This window comes from Thalassophryne amazonica, chromosome 13 (genome assembly GCF_902500255.1).
Source record: "Thalassophryne amazonica chromosome 13, fThaAma1.1, whole genome shotgun sequence".
Taxonomy (NCBI): Eukaryota; Metazoa; Chordata; class Actinopteri; order Batrachoidiformes; family Batrachoididae; genus Thalassophryne; species Thalassophryne amazonica.
In genome coordinates this window covers 63,022,292-63,040,240 of record NC_047115.1, presented here as the reverse complement: position 1 = coordinate 63,040,240, position 17,949 = coordinate 63,022,292, and the positions used below count along the sequence as shown (strand labels likewise).

Here is a 17,949-nt window from a genome sequence, read left to right as displayed (position 1 = left end):
GTCAACACTGTATATAGAAATATTTTGGCTCTACATCAGAAAATAATGAAAGGCAATTTTAGAAATTCTTCTAATCTTTATTGAAAATACACTTTTATTCATGTAGACAAACTGTTATGGTGCTACAAATGGGTTTACTAAAGTATCTAGCTCACAAAAGTAGTGTAATGTTCATTCATTCATCTGCATCTAAAAAGGAGTGATCACACCTTGGAGAGATGTTGCACCAAGTGGACTGACATGAATCATGGCTCCAACACGAGAGATGTCAATTGAAACAAAGGAGAGGATTATCAAACTCTTAAAAGAGGGTAAATCATCACGCAATGTTGCAAAAGATGTTGGTTGTTCACAGTCAGCTGTGTCTAAACTCTGGACCAAATACAAACAACATGGAAAGGTTGTTAAAGGCAAACATACTGGTAGACCAAGGAAGACATCAAAGCGTCAAGACAGAAAACTTAAAGCAATATGTCTCAAAAATCGAAAATGCACAACAAAACAAATGAGGAACGAATGGGAGGAAACTGGAGTCAACATCTGTGACCGAACTGTAAGAAACCGCCTAAAGGAAATGGGATTTACATACAGAAAAGCTAAACGAAAGCCATCATTAACACCTAAACAGAAAAAACAAGGTTACAATGGGCTGAGGAAAAGCAATCGTGGACTGTGGATGACTGGATGAAAGTCATATTCAGTGATGAATCTCGAATCTGCATTGGGCAAGGTGATGATGCTGGAACTTTTGTTTGGTGCCGTTCCAGTGAGATTTATAACAATGACTGCCTGAAGAAAACATGTAAATTTCCACGGTCATTGATGATATGGGGCTGCATGTCAGGTAAAGGCACTGGGGAGATGGCTGTCATTACATCATCAATAAATGCACAAGTTTACGTTGATATTTTGGACACTTTTCTTATCCCATCAATTGAAAGGATGTTTGGGGATGATGAAATCATTTTTCAAGATGATAATGCATCTTGCCATACAGCAAAAACTGTGAAAACATTCCTTGCAAAAAGACACATAGGGTCAATGTCATGGCCTGCAAACAGTCCGGATCTTAATCCAATTGAAAATCTTTGGTGGAAGTTGAAGAAAATGGTCCATGACAAGGCTCCAACCTGCAAAGCTGATCTGGCAACAGCAATCAGAGAAAGTTGGAGTCAGATTGATGAAGAGTACTGTTTGTCACTCATTAAGTCCATGCCTCAGAGACTGCAAGCTGTTATAAAAGCCAGAGGTGGTGCAACAAAATACTAGTGACGTGTTGGAGCATTCTTTTGTTTTTCATGATTCCATATTTTTTTCCTCAGAACTGAGTGATTCCATATTTTTTTCCCTCTGCTTGTTCTAAAAAAAAGTAACCATTACTGACTGCCACAATTTTTTTTCCTGATTTCTTATAGTGTTTCTTAAAGCCAGAAAGTTGCCATTTGAAATGACTTTAGTTTTGTGTCATGTCTGTGATCTGCTTTTTTTCTACAAAATTAAACAACTGAATGAACATCCTCCAAGGCCGGTGATTCCATAATTTTTGCCAGGGGTAGTATAATCCCTCCAGCATGTCCTGGGTCTTCCCCGTGGCCTCCTCCCAGTTGGACGTGCCTGAAGATCTCCCTAGGGAGACAGTCAGGGGGCATCCTCACCAGATGCTTGAACCATCTTAGCTCGATCCTTTAGAAGTAGGAGTCCACCCTCGATAGTTGAGTTTCTCACCCTGTCCAGGACTGTAAGCCCAGATACCCGATGGAGGAATCTCATTTCCACTGCTTGTATCTTTCAATCACTCACTTTCTGGCTCAGCTCGTTCTTCCTTACAATGGTCCGGTACAATGTCCGTAAATCTTCATATGAGATATGTGTACATATGAGCCACATATATATGAGATATATATGTGGCTCCAATTCATCTATCGATCTCACACTCCAACTTACCCCCACTCGTGAACAAGACCCTGAAATACTTAAATTCCTCCATTTGCGGCAATAACTCTCCCCTACTCCAAAGGGGACAATACACCCTTTTATGATAGTGAAATATATATGAATGAAATTATATATGTAAATAAATGAAAATTAAAATCACTCATTTCCAGCAAGATGTTTTCTATCTTCCCCTCTATGCGGAAATGTCCATAAAGATCTGTCACTACATCAACAGCAGAAAGTCACTCACAAAAAAGACCATTTGTTCTTTTTTTGGGGGGGGTGCTTGTAGCCCATCCACATTTTTTTTTTCAGTATGCTTTGTCAGTCGGATGAAATAAAAAGTAAAACATGTTTTGAGGCTAACAGGACCTATTTTTAGTATTCACAAGGGTTTAGTGGCAGTATGATTCACTCGGATATCTGAACAGAGCAATTGTACACTCTAAATTGAGCCTGTTGAACCGGCAGAGAGAGAGAGGCATGTGACTTTGTCTGGGCTCAGACTGGCTGTGAAGCAAAGATAGTCTAGAACAGGGATTGAAACTAGAGGTGACACACAGTTCGTAGTAATATCAGGAAGTGGTTGAATGACGTCTCTGACATTCCATTGCAGATTTATTAATAGAAACATGACAAAAAACATGCAGGCTCGTTTGTAGACCTCAGAGGGTAAAATCGACTAAATTAGTAAGCCAGTATTGTATTGATGACAGTTCCAATATACCCTGCACATTTCAAAACAGCATAATCCCAATCAGTCAAAGTCAGCTTTATTGTCAATTCTTCACATGTACTAGACATACAAGGAATCGAAATTTCGTTTCTCACCTTCCCTCGGTGATGACAGGACAAGACATTTCAACAATAAGGACAGTAAAGTGTACAAGTATTTACAGTGTAGTGTCTGAGGTAATAGTAAAAGTGGAAAGTACAGTAGTGCAAACCATTCAGTATTTGTAGCAGCAGCAGATTTTTAAGACACTGTGCAAGTGGTGTGGTAGTGATAAAGTGAAACAGTGCAGGACATTGGTCATGGGCAACAGATTTTATATATATACAGTGAAGAAAATAAGTATTTGAACACCCTGCAGTTCTGCAAGTTCTCCCACTTAGAAATCATGGAGGGGTCTAAAATTTTCATCATTGGTGCATGTCCACTGTGAGAGACAATCTAAAAAAAAAAAAAAAAAATCCAGAAATCACAATGTATGATTTTTTAATAATTTATTTGTATATTACTGCTGCAAATAAGTATTTGAACACCTGCCAATCAGCAAGAATTCTGGCTCTCACAGACCTGTTAATTTTTCTTTAAGAAGCCCTCTTATTCTGCACTCTTTACCTGTATTAATTACACCTGTTTGAACTTGTTACCTGTATAAAAGACACCTGTTCACACACTCAGTCAATCACACTCCAACCTGTCCACCATAGCCAAGACCAAAGAGCTGTCTAAGGACACCAGGGACAAAACTGTAGACCTGCACAAGGCTGGGATGGACTACAGGACAACAGGCAAGCAGCTTGGTAGAAGACAACAACTGTTATATTTGTTAGAAAATGGAAGAAACACAAGATGACTGTCAGTCTCCATCGGTGTGGGATTCCATGCAAGAGCTCACTTTGTGGGGTAAGGATGATTCTGAGAAAGCTCAGAACTACACAGGAGGACCTGGTCAATGACCTGAAGAGAGCTGGGACCACAGTCACAAAGATTACATTAGTAACACATGATGCTGTCATGGTTTAAAATCCTGCAGGGCAGCAAGGTCCCCCTGCTCAAGCCAGTACATGTCCAGGCCCATTTGAAGTTCACCAGTGAGCATCTGGATGATCCAGAGGAGGCATGGGAGAAGGTCATGTGGTTAGATGAGACCAGAATAGAGCTTTTTGGCATCAACTCCACTTACCATGTTTAGAGGATGAGAACAACCCCAAGAAAACCATTCCAACTGTGAAGCATGGGGGTGGAAACATTATACTCTGGGGGTGCTCTTCTGCAAAGGGGACAGGACGACTGCACCGTATTGAAGGGAGGATGGATGGGGTCGTGTATTGTGAGATTTTGGCAAACAACCTCCTTCCCTCAGTAAGAGCACTGAAGATGGGTCATGGCTGGGTCTTCCAGCATGACAATGACCCCAAACACACAGCCAGGGCAACTAAGGAGGGGCTCCGTAAGAAGCATTTCAAGGTCCTGGAGTGGCCTGGCCAGTCTCCAGACCTGAACTCAATAGAAAATTTTTGGAGGGAGTGGAAACTCCAAACCTGAAAGATCTAGAGAAGATCTGTATGGAGGAGTGGACCAAAATCCCTGCGGCAGTGACTACAGGAAACGTTTGACCTCTGGAATTGCAAACAAAGGCTACTGTACCAAATATTAACATTGATTTTCACAGGTGTTCAAATACTTATTTGCAGCAGTAACATACAAATAAATTATTAAAAAAATCATACATTGTGATTTCCAGATTTTTTTTTTATTTATTTATTTGTTTTTTTTTTAGATTATGTCTCTCACAGTGGACATGCACCTAAGATGAAAATTTCAGACCCCTCCATGATTTCTAAGTGGGAGAACTTGCAAAATCGCAGGGTGTTCAAATACTTATTTTCCTCACTATATATATATATGTGTGTGTGTGTGTGTGTGTGTGTGTGTGTGTGTGTGTGTGTGTGTGTGTGTGTGTGTGTGTGTGTGTGTGTGTGTGTGTGTGTGTGTGTGTGTGTGTCTCTCCTCAAAGCAAAGAAATTATCCACCTCTCTCTTACAAAACAGGAAGGACCTCCACTTTGAAGGGCGGATGACACTGCCCCAGGTTGCTGAATCACAGGATAGAGCTTGGCACAAAGACGTCTGCTGAGCCTGCAGCCTGATCTTCACAACATCCCTTCCTTCCCACTGTAGCCAAGTGCTTGCTCACAGGGGGTCGTTTTGACCGTTGAGGTTTTACATAATTATTGTATGGCCTTGCCTTACAATATAAAGCGCCTTGGGGCAACTGTTTGTTGTGATTTGGCGCTATACAAAAAAAAAACTGATTGAATTGATTCAACCCATAATCAACTGAATACACCACAAGGACAAGATATTTAATGTTCAAACTGATAAACTATTATTTTTGTGCAAATATTTGCTCATTTTGAAATGGATGCTTGCAACACATTTCAAAAAGTTTCGACGGGGCAACAAAAGAATGGGAAAGTTGATGAATGCTCAAAGAACACCTGTTTGGAAACAGGTGAGTGTCATGATTGGGTATAAAAGGAGCATCCCCAAAAGGCTCAGCCATTCACAAGCAAAGATGGGGTGAGGATCACCACTTTGTGAACAACTGCATGAAAAAATAGTCCAACAGTTTAAGAACAATGTTTCTCAATGTTCAATTGCAAGGAGTTTAGGGATTCCATCATCTACAGTCCATAATACGAGGTCTGTTAGAAAAGTATCCGACCTTTTTATTCTTTCAAAAACCTGATGGATTTGAATCACGTGTGCTCGCATGAGCCAACCTTGAACCTTCGTGCGCATGCATGATTTTTTCATGCCTGTCGGTTGAGTCATTTGCTTGTAAGCAGCCTCTCGTCGTTTTTTCTTTGCAAGGAAATGGCGGAACGACTGGAGCAGCACGACTGCATCAAATTTTGCCACAAACTGGGTAATAGCCAGGTGGAAACCATTCGGATTATTCAGACGGCTTTCGGTGACGATCCTCTGGGCATCACACCGATTAAGAAGCGGTACAACCGGTTTAAAAACGGCCGCACAACGGTGGAGAGCGCGCCGCGCTCCAGGCGGCATCAACATGCTGAAATGACCAAGTCATTAAAAACTGAATGCTGTGGTGATGTGGAGCCGTCGTGTGACTATCTGAGAAATTGCGGAAGAGGTGGACATCAGCACTTTTTCGGCACATTCCACTGTGAAAGAAGATTTTGCCATGAAAAGAGTGATGGCGAAATTCATCGGCACGAAGCTGATGGCGCAGCAACAGCGCCTCCGTGATGAAGCCTCACAGGACATGTTGTAGCATGCCCAGCTCGTCAACCATTCTGAAGATTCAGACGGCTTTCGGTGGCTTTTCAGTCGTGTGACTATCCGAGAAATTGTGGACAATTGTGGTCACTTTGCGGGTGAGGTTGGTGGTATACGAGGTCTATTAGATAAGAAACCGACACTTTTATTATTTTTTGTTTACTATATGGATTTGAATGACGTGCGATTACACCAATCATGCTTGAACCCTCGTGCGCATGCGTGAGTTTTTTCACATGTGTCGGTGACGTCATTTCCCTGTGGGCAGGCCTTGAGTGAGATGTGGTCCAGCCCTCTCGGCTGAATTCCTTTGTTTCACATGCTGCTCGAGACGGCGCGTGTTGCTTTATCAAAATTTTTTCTGGACCTGTGAGGAATATCCGAGTGGACACTATTCAAGAAATTTAGCTGGTTTTCGGTGAAACGTTTAACGGCTGATGAGAGATTATGGGGTGTTTCTGTCACTGTAAGGACTTCCCACGGAGCGGGATGTCGCGCAGCGCTTCCAGGCGCCGTCGTCGGCCTGTTTCGACCTGAAAACATCCTAATTTAAGGCTTAATTCACCCAGGACGTCGTGAGAGAAGAGAGAAGATTCAGAAGAGGCCAGCATGAGGACTTTATGCGGACATTCCACTGTTTAAGGACATTTTTTAATGAAAGACGTGCGCGCAAATTCGCCGAGCCGTTTCCGTGATGACTCGGCGAATCTGTGTGCGCCGCAACAGGAAAAACAACTCCGTGTTGAAAACCATTTGTAAAATTCAGGCGGCTTTTGATGGCTTTCAACAAGTGAGTAACTGAGAAATTGTTTAACAGCTTGGGCATGTTCCAACTTGCCCGTTAAGGTTTCCAACGGAGGTGTTTTTCCTGTCGCGACCCCCCGCGGTTGGGTCCGGCCCGACATGCGACTCTGCCCGCACGTTCTTTCATTACAAAATGTCTGTTAACAATGGAATGTCCGAATAAACTCCTCATGCCGACTTCTTCTGAAAGTTCTCTGTTCTCTGACGACTTACTGGGTCAACAGAGCCTGAAATGTGGAAGTTTTCAACTTGAAATGGCGAGACGCTGTCGCCTCGAAGCGCAGATCGCCATCAGGCGTCGTGGGCCGTCCTTAAAGCGACACTACCAGACCAAAATCTCTCATCAGCCGTTAAAATTTTTACCGAAAACCAGCTGAATTTATCTAATGGTGTCCACTCAGTTGTACCTTACAGTTTTGAAAAAATTTTGATCAAACAAAGCAGCAGTCTCTGAGCCATTCCTAAACAATGAAAAAAATCGACGAGAGGGTGGGCCACTCCTCACTCAAAGACTGCCCACAGGCGAATCATGTAACCGACAGGCGTGAAAAAACTTGCATGCCCATGAGGGTTCAAGCATGTCTGATGTAATCACACGTGATTCAAATCCATATGGTTTGTGAAAAAAATAATAAGGTTGGATACTTTTCTAACAGACCTCGTATATGTCTTGCAGAGAGGGGAGTGGGGCACCAATGATCCTTCCAGCTGCATTCACTATGCGCTGCAGGGCTTTCCTGTTGTAGTCAGTGCAGCTTCCGCCCCACACAGTGATGCAGCTGGAAAGGATGCTGTCAATCGTGCCACAGTAGAAAGTGCTCATGATGGTTGGTGGAGCACTTGCCCGCTTGAGTTTGCGCAGGAAGTAGAGACGCCACTGAGCCTTCTTTGCCAGTGATGCAGTGTTGGTGATCTAGGACAGGTCTTCACTGATGTGCAGCCCCAGGAATTTGGTACTGCTCACTCTCTCCACAGCAGCACCTTCGATTGTCAGTGGCAGGTGTTGGGTGTGACCTTTCGGGAAGTCAACAACAATCTCCTTGGTCTTGCTGGCATTCACCAGGAGGTTGTTTCTGCATCATGTGGTCAGAAGGTTGACCTCTTCCCTGTAGTGAGTAGGGATGGGTATCGATAAGATTTTATCGATATTGATACCATTAACGATTCCTTATCGATTCCCTTATCGATACCTCTTGTGAATTTTTGGTGTACTAAAAGTAGGCTTTACAGGTTTTCTATGTCAGCAGGTCAAAGAGCTTTTTCTTATCGTGCACCCGCTCTGTGGAACGGTCTTCCTGTGACCGTGAGGCAGTCGGAGTCCGTGGACATTTTAAGTCAAGACTTAAAGCCTATTTTTATTCTCTTTCTTATGAATAGTTTTTATTTTTTATCTGTTTTATTCTTTTATTTGTTTTTAATTATGTATTTGATTTTTTTTATTTTTTTTTATTTTTTTTATTTTTTTATGTTGAACTGTTCTAGGTGAGGCGTCTTGAGACGGCTTTTGTTGTGATTTGGAGCTTTATAAGCCGATTACATTGAAATTGAATTGAAATTGAACAACATTTTATTGAGTCTTAAAGTAAATAAATATGAAATTGGCCACTGGATCCTTAAACTTTGGACATAATAAACTCTACATGGCGGATCCTTGATCTCTGGACATAAATAGAAACCAAAAAAAAATCTGTAGTTTTTGTCAAAAGCATTTCCCTTCAGACATTATTGGCATGAATGTCTTTCCATACAGCTGAGCTGAACTCTTGCAGCTGACTGTGCTGCACATCAGAATGTAATTTATAATGAATGCAAGCCATGTCATTTTGGGAGGAAAAAAAAATGTTTTAGTCTATTGTAGTTTCTTGTCTGTATTACAACGTATGTAAAGAGGTGTCATTTTATTTAAAGCGGCAATTCGTTTTGAAGTTATTAATTCTGGCGGGGCTCTCTCTCAGCAGAGAGCCACGCAGCGTTTGGAACTGTGCCAACGGAATGGAGGACGATTCTCATTTCTTGACTGCAACAAGACATGAGTCCCATTTAGTGACTTTAATCCACACAAAAGTGACTCACGATATTTTAATGGCTTTGAGAGGGATTAAGAAGCGGACTTGCCATTTCTGAAGAGCAACGAATCAAAGAACCAACGAGCCAGTAGATTGAAGCATTGCTTCAATGGTTCATGCTTCAAAGTGGTGTCGCGCTGCAGAAACGGTTAATTACAGACCCACTGCAGGGTCTGTAATCAACGTAGAGGAATGATCATTTTCCCGACAAACACCCTCAAAAACAACGGCTGCTCTGAAGGACCGATAACGGAATCGTTAAGCAAAAAGGCTATTGATATCGATGGATCAAATCATTTCATAACGATACTCGAAAAGAACCGGTTCTCGATACCCAACCCTAGTAGTGAGTCTCATCCCACCCCTATTCATATTCCTTAATTCTTTCAGTGCCAACGTTCAGTCCCAGCCGCTGAAGCAGCTGAACTAGCTGAACTAGTTGTTTGACTCACCACTCTCCTTTACTTGACTCAGACTTTATGGAGATCCACCTCTGTGATGTGGCATATTATGCTATAAGATACCTTTGCCCTTTTTTAACCTTGTGTTTAGTTTGCCCGTTTTCCCTCCAGGTGGCGCACTTCAGGGCCGACAAACACCTGCAGCTCATTGCAGGTCATCATCTCCTCTCATCTGACATTCATGAGCTCCTGATTATGAGGGCTACTTAAACCCCGGCTCTGAGCTCAGTGTTTGCCAGAGTCTTTGAGATCCTGACCTGCGAGAATCTTCCGTGACTCTGTGACCCTGACGGCTGGATTTGGCTCTTCCGCAAGCCTTCCATGATGAATCCGTGACCTTGACCATGCCAGCTTCTACACATCGTCATTCCTGCTGCTTCCATGTGCTCTGACATCTGAACTTTCTGCAGCTCATTTCAAGGTAACCTGGCTGACTAATTTCCTTATTAGAGTTCAATGTTTCCTCTGGTGTTTCCAGACACTCTCCTGCACGGCTTCCATGTTGCATAAGCTCCTGGCTCCAAGACTATCTGTGCCACGGCTCTCAGCTGCAGAGCATGTAGCTCTGCCACACTTTGGTTAAGTTCCTACATGTCTTTGAGATCCCATTCTCCATGCTGCTCCTGATTATGAATGTGCATGAATAAGAACTGTATCCAAGATCTAGTACCAAGAACTAATTCCAAGAACTGTATGAGCTCTGATGCAGAACAGCTAAGAATTTTCCAAGTCGTTTCTAAAGTCAATTCCTGCTTAATTGGAACTGTGTCACAACACACGCCACATTCGACCTCTGACCTCTGAGGACAATTCATGAACTGTGAACATTCCTTCCTTAAGTCTACAAGTCTAGTGACTTAAGGACTCCGGCTATTCTCAGACTCCCAAGTCTGGCTCAATGTACACTGCAGTTCCCGAACTTCCACCATTACATGAGGAACCTGTCTCAGCTCAGCAGGCTTTCTGAGATCAGCACTTTTGTTTATTTATTGGGTTTTGTAATTAATTTATTTTTGTTCTTGCTCCCTAGCATTTCAGTCCATCTCCTTGTGACGGTCCGGTTCTGTCCGGAACTCTAACCATAACAATAACCAACTATGCAACCCATCTTTTTTCCATAAAAGCCTGTTCTTCTGTATGAAATTGTACAAAGTTGTTTCACTCAAAAAGGAAGATTAAAAATTCAACATATATATATATATATATATATATATATATATATATATAGTACATAAACCAAAAATCCACCTGATCTGCACACAAATGTTTGGATACTTACCCATTCAATTGAACGGGAAAGTGTGTCACATTTGACTGGTATTGTATGTCATCAAAAGAGTAACTTCTGAATGTTCTCTGGTTTGTAAAGAAACGTAAGACTGTATAAAACCATTCATTTCCATTCCCAGTCCTTTAAAACACCAGCATAATCATGAAGAAACAAATTCAATGGACATGTGCCTCAACTGCAAATATGCTACCGACTCCTCCCCATGTTACACGATTTGTTACAACAGCGGTTTTCTACTTGTTCTATACATGCTCAAGCTTAAGTATATGTTGTGCATGAGAATCCTCCTACACGCACACAAACACAAAGTTTTAGCAATTCAGTTTTTACACGTAATAACTGTAAGACAAGTGTGTCTGCACACTTTTCTCTATTTTGTTTTATCAGCACAGTGGGATTCTAGTAAATGCAGTGTGAAGTGGACCTGCCTGTTTTTCATCACACTGACCTTCACTCTCCTCCATTTTTATTGTGGATCTTTGCTATAATGTGTGTGTGTGTGTGTGTGTGTGTGTGTGTGTGTGTGTGTGTGTGTGTGTGTGTGTGTGTGTGTGTGTGTGTGTGTGTGTGTGTGTGTGTGTGTGTGTGTACCCTTACATCTGTGTGTGCATATGTGTGTTTTTCACCTGCCCTACATAATTCACACTCCAAAAATAACATTTTATGTTCATGAGAAAGGAACCTGCACTACATATATTTTAAAACACTGAAATAACAGTAAATATAACTTGTACTACATTATCAGTCTGTACACCTGTAACACTCCTGCTTGCTCGATTTCAGGCACAAAATTGTTGGTTGTCTAATGCAGCTATCAAGATGAAGCTCGCAGCCACACAGATGTTGTTACACTGCAACATCCACAGTTGTGTTGCACTTAAATAAAGACAAATGACTTTAAATGAAGTAAATATAAACCATCAATGTCATTTGGAGCAGACTGAAGGGCTGGATACACCAGTACACTTCAAACGATTTAAAACAAAATGACAAAAGAACAGACTTGTGATCAGTGTAGGCCTAAAGATCAGCATTCTGTCATTACAAAGAGTAGCATGGCTGCAAGTTACCTTGACTCACTACTTTATAGCTGCAAAAACATCACTAAACAGCTGTTAATGGTGGACGATGGGAGTTGCGAGTGGTAATATCTTATTTAATCACATACAAATGGAAAAAAAAAAAATATATATATATATATATATCTCCATGACATAGAATACAACTCCCCGTGATATATTTTTATCATATAGTAAATCTGCAAATATCACTGGATATGTATGACTATTTTTCCCAAGTTTTCTCTTCACACATAACATGAAAGCTGCAGAAACCGTAAGAAAATCCACAAACCAAACACGAAATGGAACCAAGAACCATCCACCTGATGTTGTGAGGGACGCACGATCGCACAGGCGTGCATGACACGTCGGCGATGGTTTCGTGCGTGCTCATGCGCGTACACAAACACAGTGCAAGCAGCTGGAACGTGTTGCACCACATTGCGCCGCTGATGTGGAGAAAATTAAAATAAAAACCAGCTGTATAATTAGTGAAAATCACTGGGTTTATATAAATAATAAATAAAAGGGGACGCAAAACAGAACCCTGTGGTTAAATAACCCTGGTTAAATAAATAAATGCCACTTGCGGGATTCGAACCTGCAATTTACAAATGCTCAGATGCTACAAATGCTCAGGCGTGTGTGTTCTGCCGGACACATGTGTCGGGCCGGACATGCATGACATTCAGATCACCTACTGCGTGATCTGACAGTCCGTTTCACATGCAGCAGTCTGCCGATGTGCACTGTATGCGGCCGCTGCAGCCCAGCTGTGTTTGCTCAGACATGGCTGTTCAGCCCCCATGTCATCATGTGTGCACTTATCAGCATGTCATGCAAGTGTGCGCTCCCCCTGCACACCTCATGTGATGTGTGGGAGCGGGGGGGCGCGTGAAACATGTATAAACTTATATGTTGGATGTTTGTGTGTGTCACCTGGAATTTGGCCAACACCTGCCAAGAGGGATCGAATGGGCTCCCACAGGGCACTCTCTGTTGCTGGTGTGCATGAATAATTGTAGAGACAGGTGTATGAGGTGTTGGAGACAGCTCCGATTTTTCACGAACGGCGTGCAATTCCTCCTTCGTGCACTAGTCAGCTTCAATCGTGTTATGTGTGAAGGGACCCTTATTAATGTTAGTGCTACCTTGGCTAGCACAGAAAGCAGTGAAATGCCCCTGTAACTGCAACTGTTGCAGTCTAGGTGATCACCCTTTCTTTCCAGAGAGGAACACAAGGCTTTCCTTCCACTCTACTGATACCTATCTCCAAGATGGAAGCAAAGGTTGCTGGCAATGCAACATCACAACTGACATGAAGGACTTAATATCGGGTTGAGTGGACAAAGACATCTGGACACAAATGCAGGACTCAAACTCACAGCTCTGAATTGTACCATCATTTACTGGTTGGTAAAGCAGGGTCCGGTACACAAAAAAGCAGTCCAAGATAAATCAGTAACATCAGGTGATAAGGCATGGTCGAAAAACAGGCAAGTGGTCAAAAACACAACGCAGCAAGCAGGACTACAAAAACACATGAACAGAGCTAGAAGCAATGGCATAAAACACAAAGATCTGGTGGGGAACTAGTGCAACCAATGAAGCTTATATACACCCTGGTGATGAGCTACAGATTAGAAACAGGTGTGTAGAAAGCTCCAGAATAGGGTGTGGCCCAGACAGTGTGCACCGCCCACCACCAAGCACCAAGAGAGACAGGGAAAAACAAAGCCCAAGCAGGAAAAACCCAGTAAGAGAAGTAACACACAGAAAAACCAAATCAAAATAAACTAAGCAGGACAAAAACAGAACAAGCATGATACACAAAGTCCAAATCATGACACTTCAGCACTAACACAACACATTTTTGCACCATTTCCATGCCGCCCGAGGTGTTTCACAAGGGTAAAGGTCTATCCTTACCAACCTGTGACCATGCACATAGGCAACAGCGGAAAGGAAAAATTTCCTCAGGCTTTTTATGAGGAACAAAGTTCAAGCTGACCAGACTCAGAGGGATGGACCACTGCTTACGCCATTCTAACAATAACAAAGATTAAATAAACAAAGTACAACAAAGACTTTTCCGGTGACCATCATCTCAGGTTTGTCAATTTAAAAGCTGGAAGCTACTAGACATCCAGTTTTTAACTGAAACCAGGCAGTCCTCTAAAGTCCAAGTGCGGGTGAGCTTATCTGCAGTTACTGGCATGTACAACTGAGTGTTGGTGGCATAGCAATGAAAAATAATTTCAAAACATTGCAAGATCTGACCAAGAGGTGCTATAGAGAGAGAATAGTAGAGGGGCCTAATACAGTACTACAGACCCCTACAGTACCCCACATTTTACTGGAACAAGATTTGAAGTAACATTGTGATACAAGACATAATTAGACCAACTAGATATGTAAGATGTCAACCACACAACATTAACAGTAATCCTAGATCAATTCTCAAGCCTATTCAATAATATGCAATGATCAACTTTGTCAAATGCAGCATTAAGGTCTAACAATAGCTGCACTGTGGCGATATCAGTCCATTGCAAGCAGAAGATCAAACATCAGTTTAGTAAGTGCTATTTCCATGGAGTGGTGTGTTCTAAATGAAGACTGCAGCAGCTCAAAGAGGTTATCTCCCGCAAGATAATCTACAAGCTGCTGTGAAACCACTTTTTAAAAGAACATTATAGCAAACAGGACAGATTTGATATCTGTTTGTAATTTTTCTGTTAGGTTTCACAAGAATAGGTTTGATCACTGCAAATTTAAAACTTGTAGGAACAGAACCTGATGCTAATGACAGGTTAATAATTGTCAGCATAGTGGGCCCAGTTGTAGCCCGCAGGTCCTTAAACAATTTAGTTGGTATTGGGTCAAAAATGTTGGTATTTGGTCAAAAACATGCTTTTACCAGAGTTCATGAGTTATGGCAGCATATGCAGTGAAATAGGATTGCATTTGGTAACTCCTGGAATCCTAGCAGAGATGGTGCATACATCAGTAACAAGATCTCATAGTGAGACTAGAACATGCTGGAATATTTCTGACCTAATATTCTCTATTTTCTCTTCACAGTAATCTAAGAATTCCTAAACAGTAAATAATGAGTGACATAGAGGTGGTTGCCCTTGAATATGTGTAACTACACCGTCAAACAAGAACTTTGAATTATGTTTTTTTTTTTTTTTTTGCAAATCAAGTCAGAGGAGTAAACGTGCTTTATAACCAACAATGTATGCTTGTAATCCAGAATTTTATTGCTCCATGCAAAGTAGAACACTTCTAATTCTGAGCCACGCCGATTTCGCTCTAAACGCTTGGACTTGTGTTTGATATCACGCAAATACTTTTTAGGTGTGGTGTGATTTTATAGTAGCTGGAGAAATAATCTAGTTGACTTGTGAGCACTGGGTTTAAAGTGCATATCTCTGATAAATGAAATGTCAAATGATCTGACTGCTCTAAATAAATAAAGAATTGTGAAAATACTGATGTATTGGGCTTTATTTTTGTCATAAACATGGGGAAATTACCTTGATTTCATCTGCCACTGATAAATGCTCAGAAATGTTTGCCTGTGGGAAAAGTCACCTTCAATTCCATAATGTGAGGGAATGCTCCCCTCAGAGACATTCATGAAATGAATGGGAAAACCAGAACTTTGTGCAGCTTGAAATCGGTATATTTTGTGGACTTTGATGGTGAATCCATCGAAATGGTGAACAGCTGTGTGTTGGGAGGTCCCATCATAACCAGTGTAATTGTACAGTTTTCCCACGTATAAGATTTTTGAGGGAGGAAGTGGAAGTGTTTTGTATACGCCTTCCGGAAAGAGTGGAAAAATTGCAGCTGGCAGAACGTGAGAAATGTGCTTCAAAAACTACTTTGAGCCGGAGTCGAGAAGAAAGAAGAATTTTATATGTGTGTTTAAAGGTGATAACACGGACTTTGAGAGACAGTAACTGCTGCTGCAACTTAATGTGAGATATGTGCCGTGGACAGCAGACCCACCCTCAGGAGTTTAAAGGTGTTACCTGCTTACCAGATCAACGACTGTAACCAGACAAATGACAGATGGAACCAACACAAACACTATGATCAGCAATCGAATCTTTACTGACCATCATTTGTTTTCTATAATTTGGATTTTTTGAAAGGAGATAATGACTTGCCTATGTTCACAGGAGGAGGGGGATATATCTTTTTCAGGGTCTTATTGAGAAAGAGAGAGAGAGACAGAGAGAGCGAGAGAGAGAGAAAACTCCCACATTCAATTCAGGTGGGTATGAGCCGCAGCATATTACAAAACAGTCTGGGTCCTGATTTCAACCATCTGGGCAGAGACAACTGGTCCACCTCCTGCACCTCTTAAAAGTAGCCATCCCTGTGCCACAACCAGGTGTTATATGGACGTTCCCTTGGTGTTTTGCCTTTGCTGGGGTCCTCAGTACTGAGGCACCTGCATGTTGGATCAGGCTCAGAAAAATCACGCAAAACAAAGAATAAACAAACAAAAGTCAAGCAAGATTGTGGCAAATCATTTTTACCCTTGCCACCATGGGCAGGAAAAGGCGTGTGTGTGTGTGTGTGTGTGTGTTACCTTGTCCTGCAGCAGGCTGTTGCTGGCTCTGCGGCTGGCTGCCCACTGAGCTGCTGGCATACAGAGACAGGATGGAGTCCTTAGATAACAGCTTCTTCTCCTCCGCCTTTGTGGTGGTCACAGCGGAGTTAGAGGAGGAGGAAGAGGAGGCTGTGACAGGGTCTGGCTGCTGAGGTACTGTGCTGGAACCAGTCTGTATCAGGATGAAGAGAAATGTCATGAATTGTATGGTTTGTTTGTTTTATGATTCAGCGGATCTTGTAATTCTTTATTTTAGGCACACTCGTGCTCATACATGGTGCAGGATCTGCAGGAATTGAGACATAACAGTTATCGTCATATTTAATCATCTGATGAGAACTCTTTTTATAATAAATTACGACACTAACATTAGCAAAAAATACTTTATGTAGTTAATTATTTCTTATGGTATGAATTCTCAGCACAGCACTTACAGTATGAAAAATAAGCGTGACAATATCACTGCAAATAAATATGAGCCGGCTGTTATTCGTTGTTTGCAATGATGATGTTGCCAAAACAATACAACAACAAGGATGGATGAAGCTATTTCACCACGACATGCTTTCAGAGTGCCAATATTATTTATTTATATTTTCTTATGCCATGTCTTTTCAAAGCATTCATTCAACAGAGGCGGGGAATTGTAATATTTGAGAGATGAACAAGCCAACCTTTGTCTTTGACAGATTATCTAAAATAATTAATATGACTATTGAAATGGCTGATGCTAAGTTTACTGTTTTGATTAAAAGGTTAATCAACTAATTGTTACAGCCCCAGCCAATAACTGCTAATTTATTTTTCTTTAACAATTCATTCTTGATATTCTTTTGCTTGTACAGCACATTTTGTTTTATACCATTCATTAGATATTTTTGACATATGTTTATCGTCCAGCTGGCCTTGCAGCAGGTCAGCTAAAGTGCCTTCCAATAAACAAAAAGAACATTAAAACCAAAACACATAATTCAGTGTGGAATATAAAAAAAAGTGTAACGATGTTAATAAAAGTAATGTAAAAAAGCTTAATAAATATTATAATTTGTTCATACTGTACTCTTACAGAAAAAACAAAGTTTGGAGGTGGACTCCCACTTCTACTCTCACATTTATTGTGTGTATGGAGCATGTGCTTGTGGTGTGTCACTGCATCTACCACACCAACGAATCATCAAGTGTCCTGGGCGGCAACGGCTCAAATAGGCATCCGATCCATCCCCATGCATATGTTTAAGGCCCCTATCTTCAACCAAACACAAACTGGTTCACAAAGTGGGGCAAGAGTCATTGCTAGTTTCCATCTAACGCAATTGATGTACTAGTGTGGGCTGCTTTGTTCTGAAAATCAGGTGTAGTCATGCACAAAGCTGGTCCATTGTTAGTCAACAGTCATAAGAAAGCGTTTGTAGCTAATGGCCCAGTCACACGGCACTTAACGAAGAGTGACGAAGCCCCGATGAAACAAGAAATCTGGACTTTCATTGACTGTCGTTGACATCATTTAACCTTCGCGCAGCTTCGTTCCTGCAGCGGGCGCTTCGTCAGGATTTTTAAACTGTTGAAAAATTTGAAGGAAGGGCAACGAAAACCTCAGTTCATCTGTGTTTCGTTTTGCTGTCGTCTTGACGTTTTTTTAATTGTTTGTGTAGTTTTTGTAACA

The 17,949-nt window shown here is 41.6% G+C and overlaps 1 protein-coding gene across 4 annotated transcripts in view; it reads right to left on the bottom strand.

Moving 5' to 3' along the window:
• Positions 1-17,949, bottom strand: part of LOC117523099 (stromal membrane-associated protein 1-like) — a 496,829-nt gene that overhangs the window by 48,880 nt on the left and 430,000 nt on the right. For all 4 annotated transcript variants that reach the window (XM_034184516.1, XM_034184517.1, XM_034184514.1 and 1 more), the window contains exon 9: positions 16,266-16,458. In XM_034184516.1, the coding sequence (XP_034040407.1) occupies positions 16,266-16,458 (193 nt within the window). The remainder of the gene's footprint in view (positions 1-16,265; positions 16,459-17,949) is intronic.